This window comes from Mandrillus leucophaeus, unplaced genomic scaffold (assembly GCF_000951045.1).
Source record: "Mandrillus leucophaeus isolate KB7577 unplaced genomic scaffold, Mleu.le_1.0 Scaffold1885, whole genome shotgun sequence".
Lineage (NCBI taxonomy): Eukaryota > Metazoa > Chordata > Mammalia > Primates > Cercopithecidae > Mandrillus > Mandrillus leucophaeus.
In genome coordinates, this window is record NW_012101904.1 from 86,008 (window position 1) to 102,237 (window position 16,230).

At 34.8% G+C, this 16,230-nt stretch overlaps 1 protein-coding gene across 3 annotated transcripts in view; it reads left to right on the plus strand.

Annotated features, from left to right (window-relative positions):
- GABRA4 (gamma-aminobutyric acid (GABA) A receptor, alpha 4) overlaps positions 1-16,230 on the plus strand; it is a 69,196-nt gene that overhangs the window by 18,354 nt on the left and 34,612 nt on the right. For 2 of the 3 annotated variants that reach the window (XM_011978066.1, XM_011978067.1), the window contains exons 6-8: positions 1,965-2,108; positions 5,034-5,186; positions 11,416-11,675. In XM_011978066.1, coding sequence (XP_011833456.1) covers positions 1,965-2,108; positions 5,034-5,186; positions 11,416-11,675 — 557 coding nt within the window. The remainder of the gene's footprint in view (positions 1-1,964; positions 2,109-5,033; positions 5,187-11,415; positions 11,676-16,230) is intronic. The other variant, XM_011978068.1, reaches the window with a different exon arrangement.

A 16,230-nucleotide genomic window follows, 5' to 3' on the forward strand; every position in this document is an offset into this window, starting at 1 on the left:
TAGAGAGACTGGAGTGGAAGCAGCAGAGAAATGGAGGCTGTTGTTTTAGTACAAGCAAATATGGCAGTGGCTTAGACTAGGATGGTACTAGAGGAGAAACTGTGAAATAGATATGTTTGGGAAATTTTGTAGAAAATGAAGGCAGCAGGATGAGATGAATGGATAGAAAATAATATGAGATTCCTTCCCTTAAGGTCCCTTCTCTGAGATGGCAGCAAAATGTGATTGCCTTTTCTAAGGTCTGCCTCACATTTTCAATTCAATCAGAATCTACCAAAAATAGATGCTGGCTTTTACTATTGCTTCAGATTCTTAGTTACACTGATTTTGAAACTGTTGCCTGCTGTTATCATCGCTCATTGCTTAACTTAATGAGAATCGACAGTCACTATTCTTTTTATAACCCCTAGTAATCACAATATTCAGTGGGCTAACTTGAAGCCAGGGAAAGTAATATGTTCTCTTACCAATAATTTAATGAGGGAAGATAAAGGCAGAAAAATACATAGACAGTGTGATCTCATTGGGGCCAGAATTAAAATCCATTTGTGCTGTAATCATTCAAATTTTACCCAAATTAGTTCTCACGTAGAGGAAGTCCTTTTCACTCCCTGCATCCCAACCTCTAGTTCTCAGAAAAAGCTCTCTTCAGAAGGACTTGAACATAGTTAGTGTTCAATCAGAGTTGGTATAAAATAAAGAAATTGCACATTGGAAGCGGATGTTTTTGGATTGGGAATTAAAAAGAGAGGCACACCATACTCAGCAGGTAAGGATTGTTAATTACTCTGGAAACAGGGAAAAATAACACTATTTAAATCCCCATGCTTACAATTCAGAGGAATTAGAAAAACCAGGAAAGAAAAAGGTCATTCTAGCAATGTAAGGGTAGCCAAGGGAAGGATACTTAATTTGCAATATCATAGACAAGAACATAGTATACAGAGGCTGTAACAGTTTACTGAAGCGTGAATATATTTCTGGAGATAAAGGCTGACAGATAATATAACTGAATGATGTTAAAATGACAACACAAGCCTCATTGTTTTGTAAGGTGCTCGTAAGTGTCAACTTCTTTCATAGAATGAAATGATTCCATTGAGGAGCTACTATGCTATAGCCATTTTAGGATGGTTTGGAGGGAGGTTGACACACAATCCATTTTGGTTCTTTTGAACTTTCTTTCTTGTGTGTGAGCCAAGCTGTCTGTTATGGGTAGACTGGTAAGCAAGCAGCTGGTCTCCATTTGAACAGAGTGCCAAATAATAGAAATGGGCTTAAATTGCCACTGGGAGAGATTTGTTTAAGACGGAAGGGGAAATGTCCTGATTGTAAGAAATTAAAGGTAGTGGAATTGGTTGTATAATTATATTCCCTGGACAGCTTTACAAAAAACATAGCCAGTTGTCACTGTACAACAGTCCCCAAACACAGGGATATTGCCCAGAGGCAGAGTTTGGAAGAGGTGACCCCAGGGGAACTCTCCTAACAATAGAATTTGTTTGGTTTTGTTATTGTATTATTACAGGCAGCATACGGTACGTTTCTAAATAGCAGAACTGTGTTAGGATGGTATTGGTCAAGCACTGGAAGTGAATTAGAAGTGAAAGAAGTAAGAGCTTGACAGTACGGTTTTGGTAGTTTAATATATCTGCTTTTGAACTGTTTATCCTACTAGCATGGACACACATCCAAGTGTATTGGTGCATATGTAGCATTTTAGATGCCTCGGTTTTAATATCTCCTCCTCCAATTATTTGGCATAAAAAATAAATGCTGTTGAGTTGCAAGGGTATTTACTTAATCTCTAGTTTTCTAAGTTTTAAACATATTTGACTAAATTATAGTGAACGTTGTTTTCATTTATTCCATCTTTCTTGAACAAGTACTGTTTTTAAGTGTTGACCACTGATGCAGATGAAAAAGGAGCATTGACTCTAACCACATTCTGTGCTCTCTTTTAGATGCCTATCCAAAGAGTGAGATGATCTACACCTGGACAAAAGGTCCTGAGAAATCAGTTGAAGTGCCGAAGGAGTCTTCCAGCTTAGTTCAATATGATTTGATTGGGCAAACCGTATCAAGTGAAACCATCAAATCGATTACGGGTGAGATGTGTAATAATTAAAGATGATATGCTACTTGGTGTTAGCAATAGAGTTTTCTCCTGACTTTTTCGTTGAAATAGTTATTTATTTTTTTCAGGAGAACAACAAACATTTTCCAGAAATAGAGTTGATGCATGAGTTACAGCTCATAATTTCTTTATATTTATAATCTTACTTTAGTTTAAAATAAATTCCGATTTAGTAAGATGCTAAAAGTGAGTTGGTTTTCTTATTCAGAAATGAAAGCCAGTAATCAAATATGTTAAAATTATTTTCACAAAATTATGTGGTAGGAAGTCTGATTTTGTTTTTTGTCTTTGCTTTGTTTTTGGTTTTGGTTTTTGATGATTTTTGTGGGGCTTTCCAAAAATTTTATTTTATCTTGCCCAATTTTATGGTGTCACCTTCTCTTGTTTTCTGAAAGTAAACAAAAATCTCAAGCTTAATTACAAAGTATATTATGGGTGTACATTAAAGTTATTTCATGAGTCGGGAGGATGCTTATTATTGATGATTCTTGGTCTCTCTTTTCTTTTGGAATGTGAATAGAAAGAATTACAGAACTTAGTTTTTAATCATTTTTAGTGGAAAAATTAGCTGATTATTGCTTGTTCTAAGACTGTTCCTTACATACACATGTCACCAGAAAAAAATATTTTTGATGATAGTTATCTTAGTTTGTTTGGGCCATCGTAACAAAACAACACAGACAGAGTGGCTCAAAAACAACAGAAATTTACTTCTCATAGTTCAGGAGGCTGACAAGTCTAAGATGAGGTGCTATCAGATTCAGTGTTCTATGAGGACCTATTTCTTTGTTCACAGAATAGTACCTTCTATGAATAAGTCCTCACATGGGGACCCCCAAGGTGTAGGGAGTGGGTGTTCACACTGGGGCCTCTTTTATAAAGGCACTAATTCTATTCATAAATACTCCATCATCATGGTTTAATCACCCCAAAGCCAACCTCTTATCATTACATTGGCTATTATGTTTCAACATTTGAAATTTGAGGACCACAAACATTTAGGCCATAGCGATAGCTAAACTTTATTCAGCAATTACCATGTGACGGGTGCCCTTCTAAATTCTTTCTATGTATTTTTTCTCATAACCATCCCATGAAGTGGATACCACCATAACATTTATTTTATACATGAGAAAGGTTTACTACAATGTATTTGCCTAAGTTGTATAGCTAATAACTGGCAAAACCAAATTTCAAATCTAAGTGTTAACTTCTGAGTTTGTGTTCTTAAAAAGGTGTTGACTGAGAGATAAAATGCTAAGATTGCATTAGTAGAAAATGAGTAGTTTTAAGATCTGGAGTAAAGATGTGAGATAATGAAGTTTTTGCTTCTGTTTTAAGAAAAAATGGATAAAGCAGTGTTGTGAAGGGATGATGAAGCTAAAATAGTCAAACTCAGAGCAGTGAGAGGAATGGTGGTAGTCAGGGGCCTCCGGGAGGAGGAAACAGGGAGATATTAGTCAAAGGCCATAATATTTCTGTTATATAAGGTGAATAAATTCTAGATATCTACTGTATAGCAGAGTGCATATAGTGAACAGTACTGTATTGTCTACTTAAAAATTTGCTGAAAGAGTAGATCTCAAATGTTATTATCAGAGAAGGTAATAAATAAGAAGGAGGGAACTTTTGGGGGTGATGTATATGTTTGTGGCATAGATTGTGGTGATAGATTAACGAGTGTATACTTATTTCCAAACTCATTAAGTTGTATACATTAATATGTACAGCTTTTTGTATGTCAATCATACCTCAAAAATTGGTTAAAAATTAAACATAAATAAGATAAAATGGAAATTTATTATGGATAAATAAAATTAATACGTAAGCCTTTGTTTTAAAAAAGGAATTTAGTCCACTGTCTCTACTATTAAAATTGCTTTGTATAAGTCACAGTAAATTTCCATTACTTTTATCTTTATGACACCTGTCATGACTGTTTTCATTTTGAGGAAACCTTCTTCACATCAGTCATGAAACAATACAGTAGCTTTCTAAGAGGGCACTTTGCCTCTCATCTGTCTAAGAAAATACATTTTTGGAAGGGCATTTATTTTCCAGTCTGCAAGTGGGATATGGAACACAACTGGTAGGATGTGAGGTTTCTGAATGCTGGACTCACAGTTTGTGAATAAGACCACTGCTTCCTAGGTAACTTTTTTGACATATTATTTTGAGATGTAACAGTAAAAATACTTATCAACAGCTACCAGAAATCAGGTTTTTGTCTAAATGCCAGTAAAACATGCTTGAACTCAGGGGTGTCATATATGCCTGTCTGTTATACACGTCTATATTTTTCTTCATATAAAGAACATTTAGAAATTCACCTCTTTCCTAAAACTAAGGTAGCCTCTCTCTAAGCTTGTGATTGTGTATGAAATCTATATATGAATGAAACATATATATTTATATATAAATAAAATATGTATGTTTATTCCTTTCTAAAATTAAACTTTATATTTTCATAAATGGGTGTGTATGTGTCAGTGTCTGTGTATGTGTAACTGTGTGCATTTCTATTTTTTTCTGGTGGTTTTCCATAGAAGTTAGGTCTAAATGTTGTTTCTAAAAAACGCTGAAAATGAAAGCTAATTGCCTTAGCAATATTAGATCATCAAAATAGAAAGCACTACAGAAAATTTTTAAAAGTTTTAGCCCAATTTGTTAAATTGCTTAATCATTACATGGAACAAAGTGTTTTTCTGTATAATAATGTTCAATATCATTTTCTCCCTCGTTAGGAAACTACATACTTATTGATGTTTGTGAAGCTATGCACAAAAGAGAATTTCTTTCCTTAGAATACTGTTTGTTAGTCTGAAATATGTTTAAGAAGTCATTGACTGCCTGCCTGCAGAACCGATAACACATTTTCCTCCTGTTTTCTTGGCAGGTGAATATATTGTTATGACGGTTTACTTCCACCTCAGACGGAAGATGGGTTATTTTATGATTCAGACCTATATTCCATGCATTATGACAGTGATTCTTTCTCAAGTTTCATTCTGGATAAATAAAGAATCAGTTCCCGCTAGGACTGTATTTGGTAATTGCAATTCATTTCTTGGGTGTTTCTGTTCACATTACATTTTATTCGTGATTCATGGGATATTTCTAAGAAAATCTTAAACCCTAATACATCAGGCTATCCTGAATAAGGAATCATATAGGCTTTCATTTTTATGTAGCCAGTACAAAGTAATAAAGCCTGGGGAGATTCAGGCACCCTTCCTTTCCTTTGGGGCCATGCATCAGATTTCCCTTGTTGAGCACCAGACAGGTGTAGACCAAATGTGAATCTGGACATAATCTCACTTTCAGTGATATTCTTGGGCTCCTAGTAGAATGCTGTGTAATTGAATTAAAATTATATCTGCGTGTTAAAATGAAATGCACTGGCAGCTTAAAATAAAACAAATAAAAGTCATGGCTGAATGAATATGAAAGCCTTAGAATAATTTAGCTTTTAATGAAGTGGACCAAAATGCAAATGGTTTAAATGCATTGAATTGGGAGGTATTATGTGCTTAGTTTATAAGCTCATCTACTTACATACTTCTTTTTTTCTAAACATTGTTCTTACTTTTTGTTTTTATTGTGGCTTCATATATACTGTATAGTATTCTGAACCATATAAAGTTCAGAGCATATGAGTTTACAATTTTTATTACACTGTATTCTACATATCAGTCATGCTTTTAAATAGTAGAATTTGTTATAATTATGTTTATTTTAATGTCTTTCTCTATTATTTCTCTGTTCATTGTGAGTAACAAAAGCATTCAGTAGTAGAATAAGAAGAAAAATGATCAGAATTGCTCTGGAATTGTGGTGTAGTCCTCACAAGAGTGCCAATTCCTCTTTGCTTTTCTACCTAGTAGGATCACAGCCATGGTATAATATCCCTTATCACACAATAGCTGAAGAGATGCTGGTGCAAATGAACGAAATAGAATGGAAACTTTTCATCCTACCTCCCCATCCTTTTCGAGAACTGTTGATTAGGGAGTCTTAGTGTCTTCAATGGATCTGAAATACTCTATAGATAGCTATCCTCCCTTTAATCTTAGGTTTCTTTAAGAATGTATTGGAGTATGAGGATGCATTACAAAAATAGAAAAAAAAGTATTGGAATTATACTAGAGAAACTCATATCGGGGGGCAATGGTGGAGGGAAGGTGTGATCTTAGGAAGGCAGTGAGGAGGTATAATGGTACCTTAAAGAGTTATGAGGGTTCAATTAAAGAATAACTGCACAACTCAAAGTGTTGAATAAAATTTAGCTCTTAAATGTAAATTTGAAAACAGAAGAGAGAAAACAACAAATCTAAACTGTGGGTGTCAGCAAGTCTAGGTTTAAACCCAAATCTGCCACTTATTTTCTCCATTCATAAGATTGTGACAATACATCTCACCTTCATAGACTAGTGAGGATTTAAAAAATTATGTATAGTACTCAATATAGGGTGTCTGGACCACTTGGTTCATATTAATTACTTACTCCAATACTTCTCCAATCTAAGGAAGATAGATTTTGTTCTGATTTAGTTTTCTTGACTTTTAAGTGTTTTAAAGAAAGCATAACTTTCTAGTGTGTACTATTGGATGCTCTGCTAAGTTCTTGATGTTCATTATCTCATTTAACACTCAAGCTAATTTTGTGTCTTCACACATCATCTTTTGAAGCACTTTGACTAGGCAAGAAGTATCTACTGAGGCTGAGCATCCGAAGCTGTTAACTTTTTCTTGTAAAAAATTATAAATATTTCAGGAGCTACCCTCATTAAAAATTAAAAAGAAAACACAGAAGTTTCTACTATATCTTACAAATAAAAAAACTCTTGTATACATATTGTTTTTTAAGAAAAAATGATCCTGAAGAGCGTATAGAACAGCAATTAATGATCCATCATAGGTGCCTGTAATCAAGGGGTGATGGTGCCCTAAGTGCAGAATGTGGAGGCAAAAAGCCTAGTTTCTTACCCAGGGACTATCACTTATTAGCTGTGGACCTTCAGTAAGTTACGTTTGCCTGCTTCCTCATGTGTTAGAACAGGATGAATGATTGCATGTACCTCATAGGACTGCTCTAAGGATTAAATGAGTTGATTTAGAAAAGCACTTGAAATAATGCCACATGCATAGAAAATATGATTTAAGTGTTATTTATTAGTATGGCATTCCATGCTGCTATCTACTTCATTTGAGAGTCATTACTTGATATATTAATGTGACTACCTGCCATATATTATTATTATTGTGATGGCTTGATAACCTTTTATTTATTTCTTTTTTTTATTATTTTTTTATTTTTTTATTTTTTTAATTTATTTATTATTATTATACTTTAAGTTGTAGGGTACGTATTTATTTCTTGATTGATTACAACCTGATAGCTACTGTTCATCTCACTTGTCCCCAAATAATAGAAATTTCCAGTGGTGCGGTGAAGACTAGTATTGATTACAGCTGTACTCACCCAACATTTCCTATCCAAATAAGACATTTTAAGAAAACTAAGTAGCAAGAAGTAAGGATACTAGTAGTACCAAAGATAAACAGATTTGCCAAATATTGTTAACCTTAATAATTACTCAGTAAAGTAGTCATTATTTTCTATAGATAAGGAAAATGACTCAAACATATTAAGAAACTTCTGTAAAGTCAAATTGTAATTGGTGGACCCAAGACAATTTCTATCTAACTTTGACAACTTAGTCATTCTGTCTTCACAGGAGGTGTGGGGATGTGGGGGCTTGTGGAGAATTCCAGAGCTGCTGAGTGAGATTATACGGATGTGTGCTAAAGATACTTTGTGGCTGTTTTTTGTTTGTTTGTTTGTTTGTTTTTTAATTGGAAATTTGCCCATCTTTTGTGCCCATGTGCCAAGATACTGTTTTTAGTTGAGCAGAGAAATTATGTCGGTAATTAAGTGTTCAAAGACCTAAGATGTGTCATATTGATAACTATTAGACTATCATTGAGGGTCTATGAAGGTACTTTCTTAGGAAAGTTAAGTTTTAAGTATTTAGGAGGAAATTAGAAATCTATTTGCATATGAGATTTAGGTAAATATTAATTCTGGGCAAATTATTTTCTTCCCTAACTCTTATTTCCCTTTCCACTCATAAGAAGATAATTTGTTGGGTCAGAGACATCATTAGAGACTGTACAAAAACAAAACCAAAAAAAAAAAAAAAAATCAGTGTAATGAAAGGAGCAGAGTGTGCTAAAAATCTCTCCAAAGACCTTCTATCTCCAAAGCTGTATGCCTCTAAGTTTTCTAATTATTCCAGTATAGTAAAACATTAAACACAAGTAAATGCCAGCTGGCATATCTTAATCATTGCTATTTCATTTTCTAGGAGTGGCCAGCCAAAAATTCACTCTTGTGTACAGTCTTTGCCTACTCTTACACATCCTCACTCAGCTTCTAGGCCAGCCAATATGGTGCATATTCAGCATGCTAAATGCAGGGAATGGCATCAATAATTGGATATATTTTTTTAAATGTGGCTTTTAAATGTGTTCAGGGTAGGTGCCGGCTAAGCCATACACGACAGATGAATTGTCTTCTTGGATGCAGAGGAAACATGGATTCTTATTCTGAAGAGTTGGTTTCTGTTTGTTATTCCACTGGTTTTCAGTTAATCAAATGTTCCACTTCAGACCAAGTATAATAAGCATACCCTTGTCACGGCAGTTCTTTCTTTAAATTTTAACACCAGGAGAGATAAATTTTAATGTCGAAAGAGGTGACAACATTTAAATACTTAGCCGAATGTTTGTGCCAGCTAATTTCCCAGTTTTGCCAGTGTCATAAAGTAGGAACCATAGTATCTGGAGGGCTATTCTACAAACTTTAAAATCAAATTGATTGAAAATAATGCAAGATAAGTGGAAGGTAGCCACCTATCCAGCATGTGTGTTTGTGTGTGTGTGTGTTGGTGTCCACATCATCATTTAACTCATTAACTTGGTGATCTATCCTCCTAAACAATTGGAAAGTAATTATTGAATTTATGGGTCAATAACTGCATTAGTATTCTGTTTGCTTGACATTGGTAAGGGCATTCACATGATAAGAGGAGAAGATAAAGACCACTACTTCTGATCACCAAGAAAAATAGTCCTATTACAAAAAAAAAATAGTTCAAAGTGACATAGGGAATCTTAAGTTGCTTATATTTGAATTTGAGTATCTTTTTTGGTTATCACAGTATGGTCTCTGTAGAATTTTCTGAGTACTGAGTAGTATTATTATTTATACTGTACTGTTCATATTTTATTCTAACTGCTTTTAGCATTGTTTCTATGACATTAGAGGAAAAATATTGCTTACATATCTGAGAAAGTTATAGAACTTTTATGAATTCTTAATACTCCATTAAATTTAAATTGTTATGAACAAGAAAAACATTTTAATCTATCATCAAACGTAGCTAAAAATTTTCAGTTATTTTATTGTTTATTCATATATCTCACAGCCAACATGGGAATGGTGCCACTTTTCTGAGATTCAAAATGAAGGCCTAAATGTTCCAAGGTCTCTTTCTGAAATAAAATCCAATAAATTCACAATATAGCATTTTTATAGATATTTAGATATTTATATATTTGAATAAATTCATTTTATAGTCTATTTTAGACTAATAAGAATGCTAACAATGTCACAAAATATTTTTAAAAGGGAATACAACCAAATTCTCAAGTTTCTTTCTCTGTGTGGGGTCTCAGATCTTTATAAATGCTGTGTAGCTCATGTGCTGCACAGTTGCTCCAATTTTTCATGTTCTAAGCACTGAAGATTTAGAAGAGACTGGATTTCAGAGAAAATGGATTGGTGAGGAAGTGGAAAAATGAGTTTTTATTTCCGTGGATTTATCTTGTGCCTAGCACTATGTGAAATATAAACCTGAAGCAACCTTAGACTTGTATGCCCCCAAGAAGACTATGGTTAATAAAGCTGTGTTAATGAGGGTTACACACATGTATCAGTTAAGGAATAGTAGTAGGCAGAATACAACAAAATTCTGATTTGAGGAGACCTATTATTTTCCCCAAGTCAAAATGTTTTATTCCTTCAATATTGCACTGGACTCATTATCTCTTTGGTTGAACATGCATTATTTGCCTTTCAGCTGGGGATTGGTATTGGAATATGCAGTTTAAATGCCTTCAACATCATTGTTCTATTATTATCATCATCCCCATCCCCAAACATGTTGTGTGTCAACTTCAGGAGCTATCCTAGTCGTTATGTAGAATCAGTTTAAATGGATGTAGTAAATCCTTGCAAAAATTTCCAGACTTAACTGTATAATATGGGTTAGACAGACATATATACAAGCAGAAATGGACAAGTGCCCAAATATTAGCATTCTTAAATAACGTGTTACTCTATAGTACCAGTGGCAAGGAGAATTTTTCTACTAAGAGTGGAAACTGACTTTTTTTCCAAGCTAAGGAAAAAGCATTCCTGGATATGGTGCTTCAGAAGACTATTGATGGAGGAGAAGTACTTCTGTTCTTTTTGCAAATATTTTCCAGCCAGCTGTGAACTGATGGGTAGTGTAGGTCCAATATTTATAATGCCAAATTGCTCTGGAAATCTATTCGTCCAGTAATATAACTTTATTCTTTTATATATATGAGGCTTCTGCACGACTAGTAAATTTAGTATTTTAATTCAATAGATAATGTTTAAAGATAAGAAAGACCTATGTATAATTTATGCCTTTTCTGGCAGTGGTTCTCAATAGCAGTGGTCCATGCTTGACTCCAGAAATTCTGATGCTCCAATTTAGGAGGACAGTGTTCCTCACTTCCCATTCCTAGCTGAGAGTCAGCGCTTCAATGAGTTACTCTTCCTGATAGGTGTGTGTCTGTTGAGTCTGGTGGCTGTGTTGGCATAGTTTCCAGTATCATCCCACTGTGCGCTAGGTGCCTTACACGCTTTTAACCTTCATAGAAAACCCAATTGGTAGGTGTCAAATAAAGACCAAAGAATTTTCCAAATTCAACGCAAGACTTATTAAGCAATTATTAGAAAAACTAGGATTAGAACCATATCTTTCTCTCACTCCAAATCCTGTGCTAATTTTATTGAACCACTAAGATTCCAATTCTCCATCAAAGATGGTTTTGTTTGAGTTATTGTAAGTTTTGTTAACCTTATCCCACCTGATTTTCTAGGTTTCTGTTGTTGGTGGCAGTGGTTTTTTAAATATAAATTGTGGTAAGGTGTTTTGTCTCTCTGCTCTTTTGCTTTGAAGGAATAACAACTGTCCTCACCATGACCACACTAAGCATCAGTGCACGACATTCTTTGCCCAAAGTGTCCTATGCTACTGCCATGGATTGGTTCATAGCTGTCTGCTTTGCTTTTGTATTTTCGGCCCTTATCGAGTTTGCTGCTGTCAACTATTTCACCAATATCCAAATGGAAAAAGCCAAAAGGAAGACATCAAAGCCCCCTCAGGAAGTTCCCGCTGCTCCAGTGCAGAGAGAGAAGCATCCTGAAGCTCCTCTGCAGGTACTTGACTTAATCCGCCTTTAGTTTAAGATTTTAGCTTCCTGATCAAATTTATGTTGTCAGGAGAACAAACGGAGGACTTAAAAATCCTGATATCAACTTGTAAGTCATTTAAAAATCCAGAAAAATATAAAAGTAACTGTATGAGCTTAAACTTTATGTTGGTGATTAAAAGCTTAAAAAGTAAACAGCTGTGACAGAGCTAGATGTAGGCGAAGCTAATTGTTTGAAAGTTTCTTTCGGAGTTACAAGTTTTATTTTTCTACAGAAAAGGGCAAAATCTCATGTATACTATTAGGAGGAACCTGTGAACATCTGTAAGTGAGTTGAGAAAACATTCTAATAGAGTTCATGGTGCAAAGCAAAGCAGCAGTTACTTTTTGTTTGTTTCTTTAAAAATTTTGCTTATGTTTAATTTTTGTGACTACATAATAGATGCATATATTTACGACGTACCTGAGATGCTTTGATACAGGCATGCAATGTGAAATAACCGCATCATGGAAAATGGGATAGACATTTCTTCAAGCATTTATTCTTTGAGTTACAAACAGTCCAATTACATTCTTTAAGTTATTTCAAAATGTACAATTAAGTTATTATTGGCTGTAGTTGCTGTGTTGTGCTATCAAATAGTAGGTCTTATTCATTCTATTACTTTGTACCCATTAATCATCCCTATCTTCCCCCCACCAAACTCCTACTACCCTTCCTAGTCTCTAGTACCATCATTTTACCCTCTATGTTCATGAGTTCAATTGTTTTGATTTTTAGATCCCACAAATAAGTGAGAACATGCAAGGTTTATCTTTCTGTGCCTGGGTTATTTCACTTAACATAATGATCTCCATTTTCATCCATGTTGTAGCAAATGACTGGATCTCATTCTTTTTTATGGCTGAATAATCATTCACTGTATATATGTACCACATTTTCTCTATTCATTTATCAGTTTATAGACACTTAGGTTGCTTGCAAATCTTAGCTATTGTAGACAGATCTGAAACAAACATAGGAGTGCAGATATCTCTCTGATATACTGATTTCCTTTCTTTTGGGTATACACCCAGTAGTAGAATTGCTGAATCATGTGGTAGCTCTATTTTTAGTTTTTTGAGGACCCTTCAGCTGTTCTCCATAGTGGTTGTACTAATTTATCTTCCCACCAACAGCGTACACATGTTCCCTTTTCTCCACATCCTCTCCAGCATTTGCTATTGCCTGTCTTTTGGATATAAGCTATTTTACCTGGGGTGAAATGATGCATCATTGTAGTTTTGATTTGCATTTCTCTGATGATCAGTGATGTTCAGTACCTTTTCATATACCTGTTTACAATTTCCATGACTTATTTTGAGAAATGTCTATTGTATTAGTCCATTTTCACACTGCTGATAAAGACATACCCAAAACTGGGAACAAAAAGAGATTTAATTGGACTTACAGTCTCACATGGCTGGGGAGGCCTCAGAATCATGGTGGGAGGTGGAAGGCACTTCATACATGGTGATGGTAAGAGAAAAATGAGGAAGAAGCAAAAGTGGAAACCCATGATAAACCCATCAGATCTCGTGAGACTTATTCACTATCACAAGAACAGCATAGGAAAGACTGTCCCCCATGATTCAATTACTTCCCCCTGCGTCTCTCCCACAACAGGTGGGCATTCTGGGAGATACAATTCAAGTTGAGATTTGGCTGAGAACGCAGCCAGGCCATATTATCTATTCAAATCTTTGCCCATTTTTGATTGGATTATCAGATTTTTTCCTATTCAGTTGTTTGACCTCTTTATATATTCTGATTCTTAATCCTTTGTCAGATGAGTAGTTTGCAAATATTTTCTTCCAATCTGAGTTGTCTCTTCACTTTGTTAATTGTATACTTTGCTGTGCAGAAGCTTTTTAACTTGATGTGATCCCTTCTGTCCATTGTTGTTTTGGTTGCCTATGCTTCTAAGGTACTACTCAAGAAATTTTTGCCCAGATCAACATCCTAGAGATTTCCCTGAATGTTTTCTTGTATTAGTTTAATGGTTTATGGTGGTCTTAATTCATTTTGATTTGATTTTTGTATATGGCAAGAGATAGGGGTCTATTTTCATTCTTCTGCATATGAATATACAGTTTTCCCAGCACCATTTTTTGAAGAGACTGTCTTTTTCCCAGTGTATACTTTTGGCTCCTGTGTTGAAAATGGGTTTGCTGTAGGTGTGTGGATTTGTTTCTGGGTTCTCTATTCTGTTTCATTTATCTATGTGTCTGTTTTTATTCCAGTACCATGTTGTTTTGATTACTATAGGTTTGTAGTATAATTTGAAATCAGGTAATGTGATTCCTCCAGTTTTACTCTTTGTGCTTAGGATAGCTCTGGCTATTCTGGGTCTTTTGTGGTTCCATATACATTTTAGGATTGTTTTTGCTATTTATGTGAAGAACATCTTTGGTATTTTGGTAGGGATTGCACTGAACTTGTAGATTGCTTTTGGTAGTATGGAAATTTTATTAATACTGACTCTTCCAATCCATGAACATAAAATATTTTTCAATTTTTTGGTGTCCTCTTCAATTTCTTTCATCAGTGTTTTCTAATTTTCATTATAGATATCTTTCATTTCTTTGGTGAAGTTAATTCCTAGGTATTTAATTTTATGTGTGGCTATGGTAAATAGGAATACTTTTTTATACCTTTTTCAGATTGTTAACTGTTGACATACAAAAATTCTGCTGATTTTTGTATATTAATTTTGTATCCTGCAACTTTACTGTATTTGTTTATCTGTTCTAATAGTTTTCTTGTGGAGTCTTTAAAGCAGAAGCTCTTAACATGGCCACACATTAGAACTACCCCATGGGGCAGGGTGGGGCCTGTACCTGTGTATTAAAGAAGAAAACAAAACCAATAAGCAAGAAGATAAATAATTGTAGTAAATGTACATTCAAAATTAGGAATTCTTGACCTAAAGGGATAGATCTAAGAAGATGTGGAAAGCCCAGTAAGAGCTATTGTATTTTACATTTGACACATCTATGAGTCTGTGATTTAAAAAAACAAACAATTAAAAAGTGTCTTTTTCTTCATGGAGTCCAACTGTACAAAAATAGTAAGATCTTCATAAAAATGTAGAAGCAAACAAGCAGTGCCCCTTTCACTCTCTTTCCTCTTCTTCTTCCTCTGCTAGTCCCCTGTTTCGTTCTCTCTCTTTCTCTCTCACTATTGCTCTACTCAGCTTCTTTTTTGAACCAGCAGACAAATGCCTGTGGTCACTTAAACACAGTCTATGGCGTTTGCCACAAACAGTAGTCTAAGACTCCCTTTGTTTGCATACACCCAAATCAACACATGTATAAATCATCAGCTTTATTCTCTATTGATCACAGGTCAGTCCCTTATTCATTCATTAATTGATCTATTTACTCATTCAACAAATATACATTTAGTGCCAACTTTGTGCCAGATTTCCTGTTTAGAGTCTGTGAGTAGATAGTGTACCATAAAACAAATATCCTGCCAGATGGAGCTTACATTTACTTGTGTGGGGCAAGGGAGAGGAGGCAGACAATATTAAAAAACATAAATAACAAAACAGGTGATGTGTTAGATGGTGATAGGGCTATGATAATAGTAAAGCACTAAAGGGGACAGGAAGTGCGGGAGGAGGATGGGATTCCATTCTCAGATGCCAGCTGAAGAAATTAGGTTAGGCATTCATCCTGGCGGGAATTAACTGGTCAGGGTCCTGCAATTTATAGCTCTGCTCCTACAGGGCACTGGACCCTTTAAGAGTGGCATGTGTGCAGGTGAAAAAACAATATCTTTCCACTAAGTAAGTCTAGATAGTTTATATTTTCCTTTAAATGAATCAATTTCATCAGGTTTTGAAAATCATCAGAATGAATTTTACATACTATTTATTAGTTTAAAAAGTACTGATTGAGTATGCAGTTTTATTTTCTTTCCCATTCTCCATAGGTAAACTTGTACCCTCTATGCTTGTTGTTTTATTTTGCTTTGCCTTGTTGTATTGAAGCCTTGATAGAAGATTCTTTTTATGGAATCTTTCAAAAACTGGAGTCTTGAATTTATTTATTTATTTCGTTGTTTCTATTTCCTATTTTTATTATTATTATACTTTAAGTTCTAGGGTACATGTGCACACCGTGCAGGTTTGTTACATATGTATACACGTGCCATGTTGGTATGCTGCACCCATTAACTCGTCATTTACATTAGGTATCTCTCCTAATGCTATCCCTCCCGCCTCCCCCCACCCCACAATAGGCCGCATATGTGATGTTCCCCTTCCTGTGTCCAAGTGTTCTCATTGTTCAATTCCCACCTATAAGCGAGAACATGCGGTGTTTGGTTTTGTGTTCTTGCGATAGTTTGCTGAAAATGATGGTTTCCAGCTGCATCCATGTCCCTGCAAAGGACATGAACTCATCCCTTTTAGTGGCTGCATAGTATTCCATGGTATATATGTGCCACATTTTCTTAATCCAGTCTGTCATTGATGGACATTTGGGTTGATTCCAAGTCTTTGCTATTGTGAATA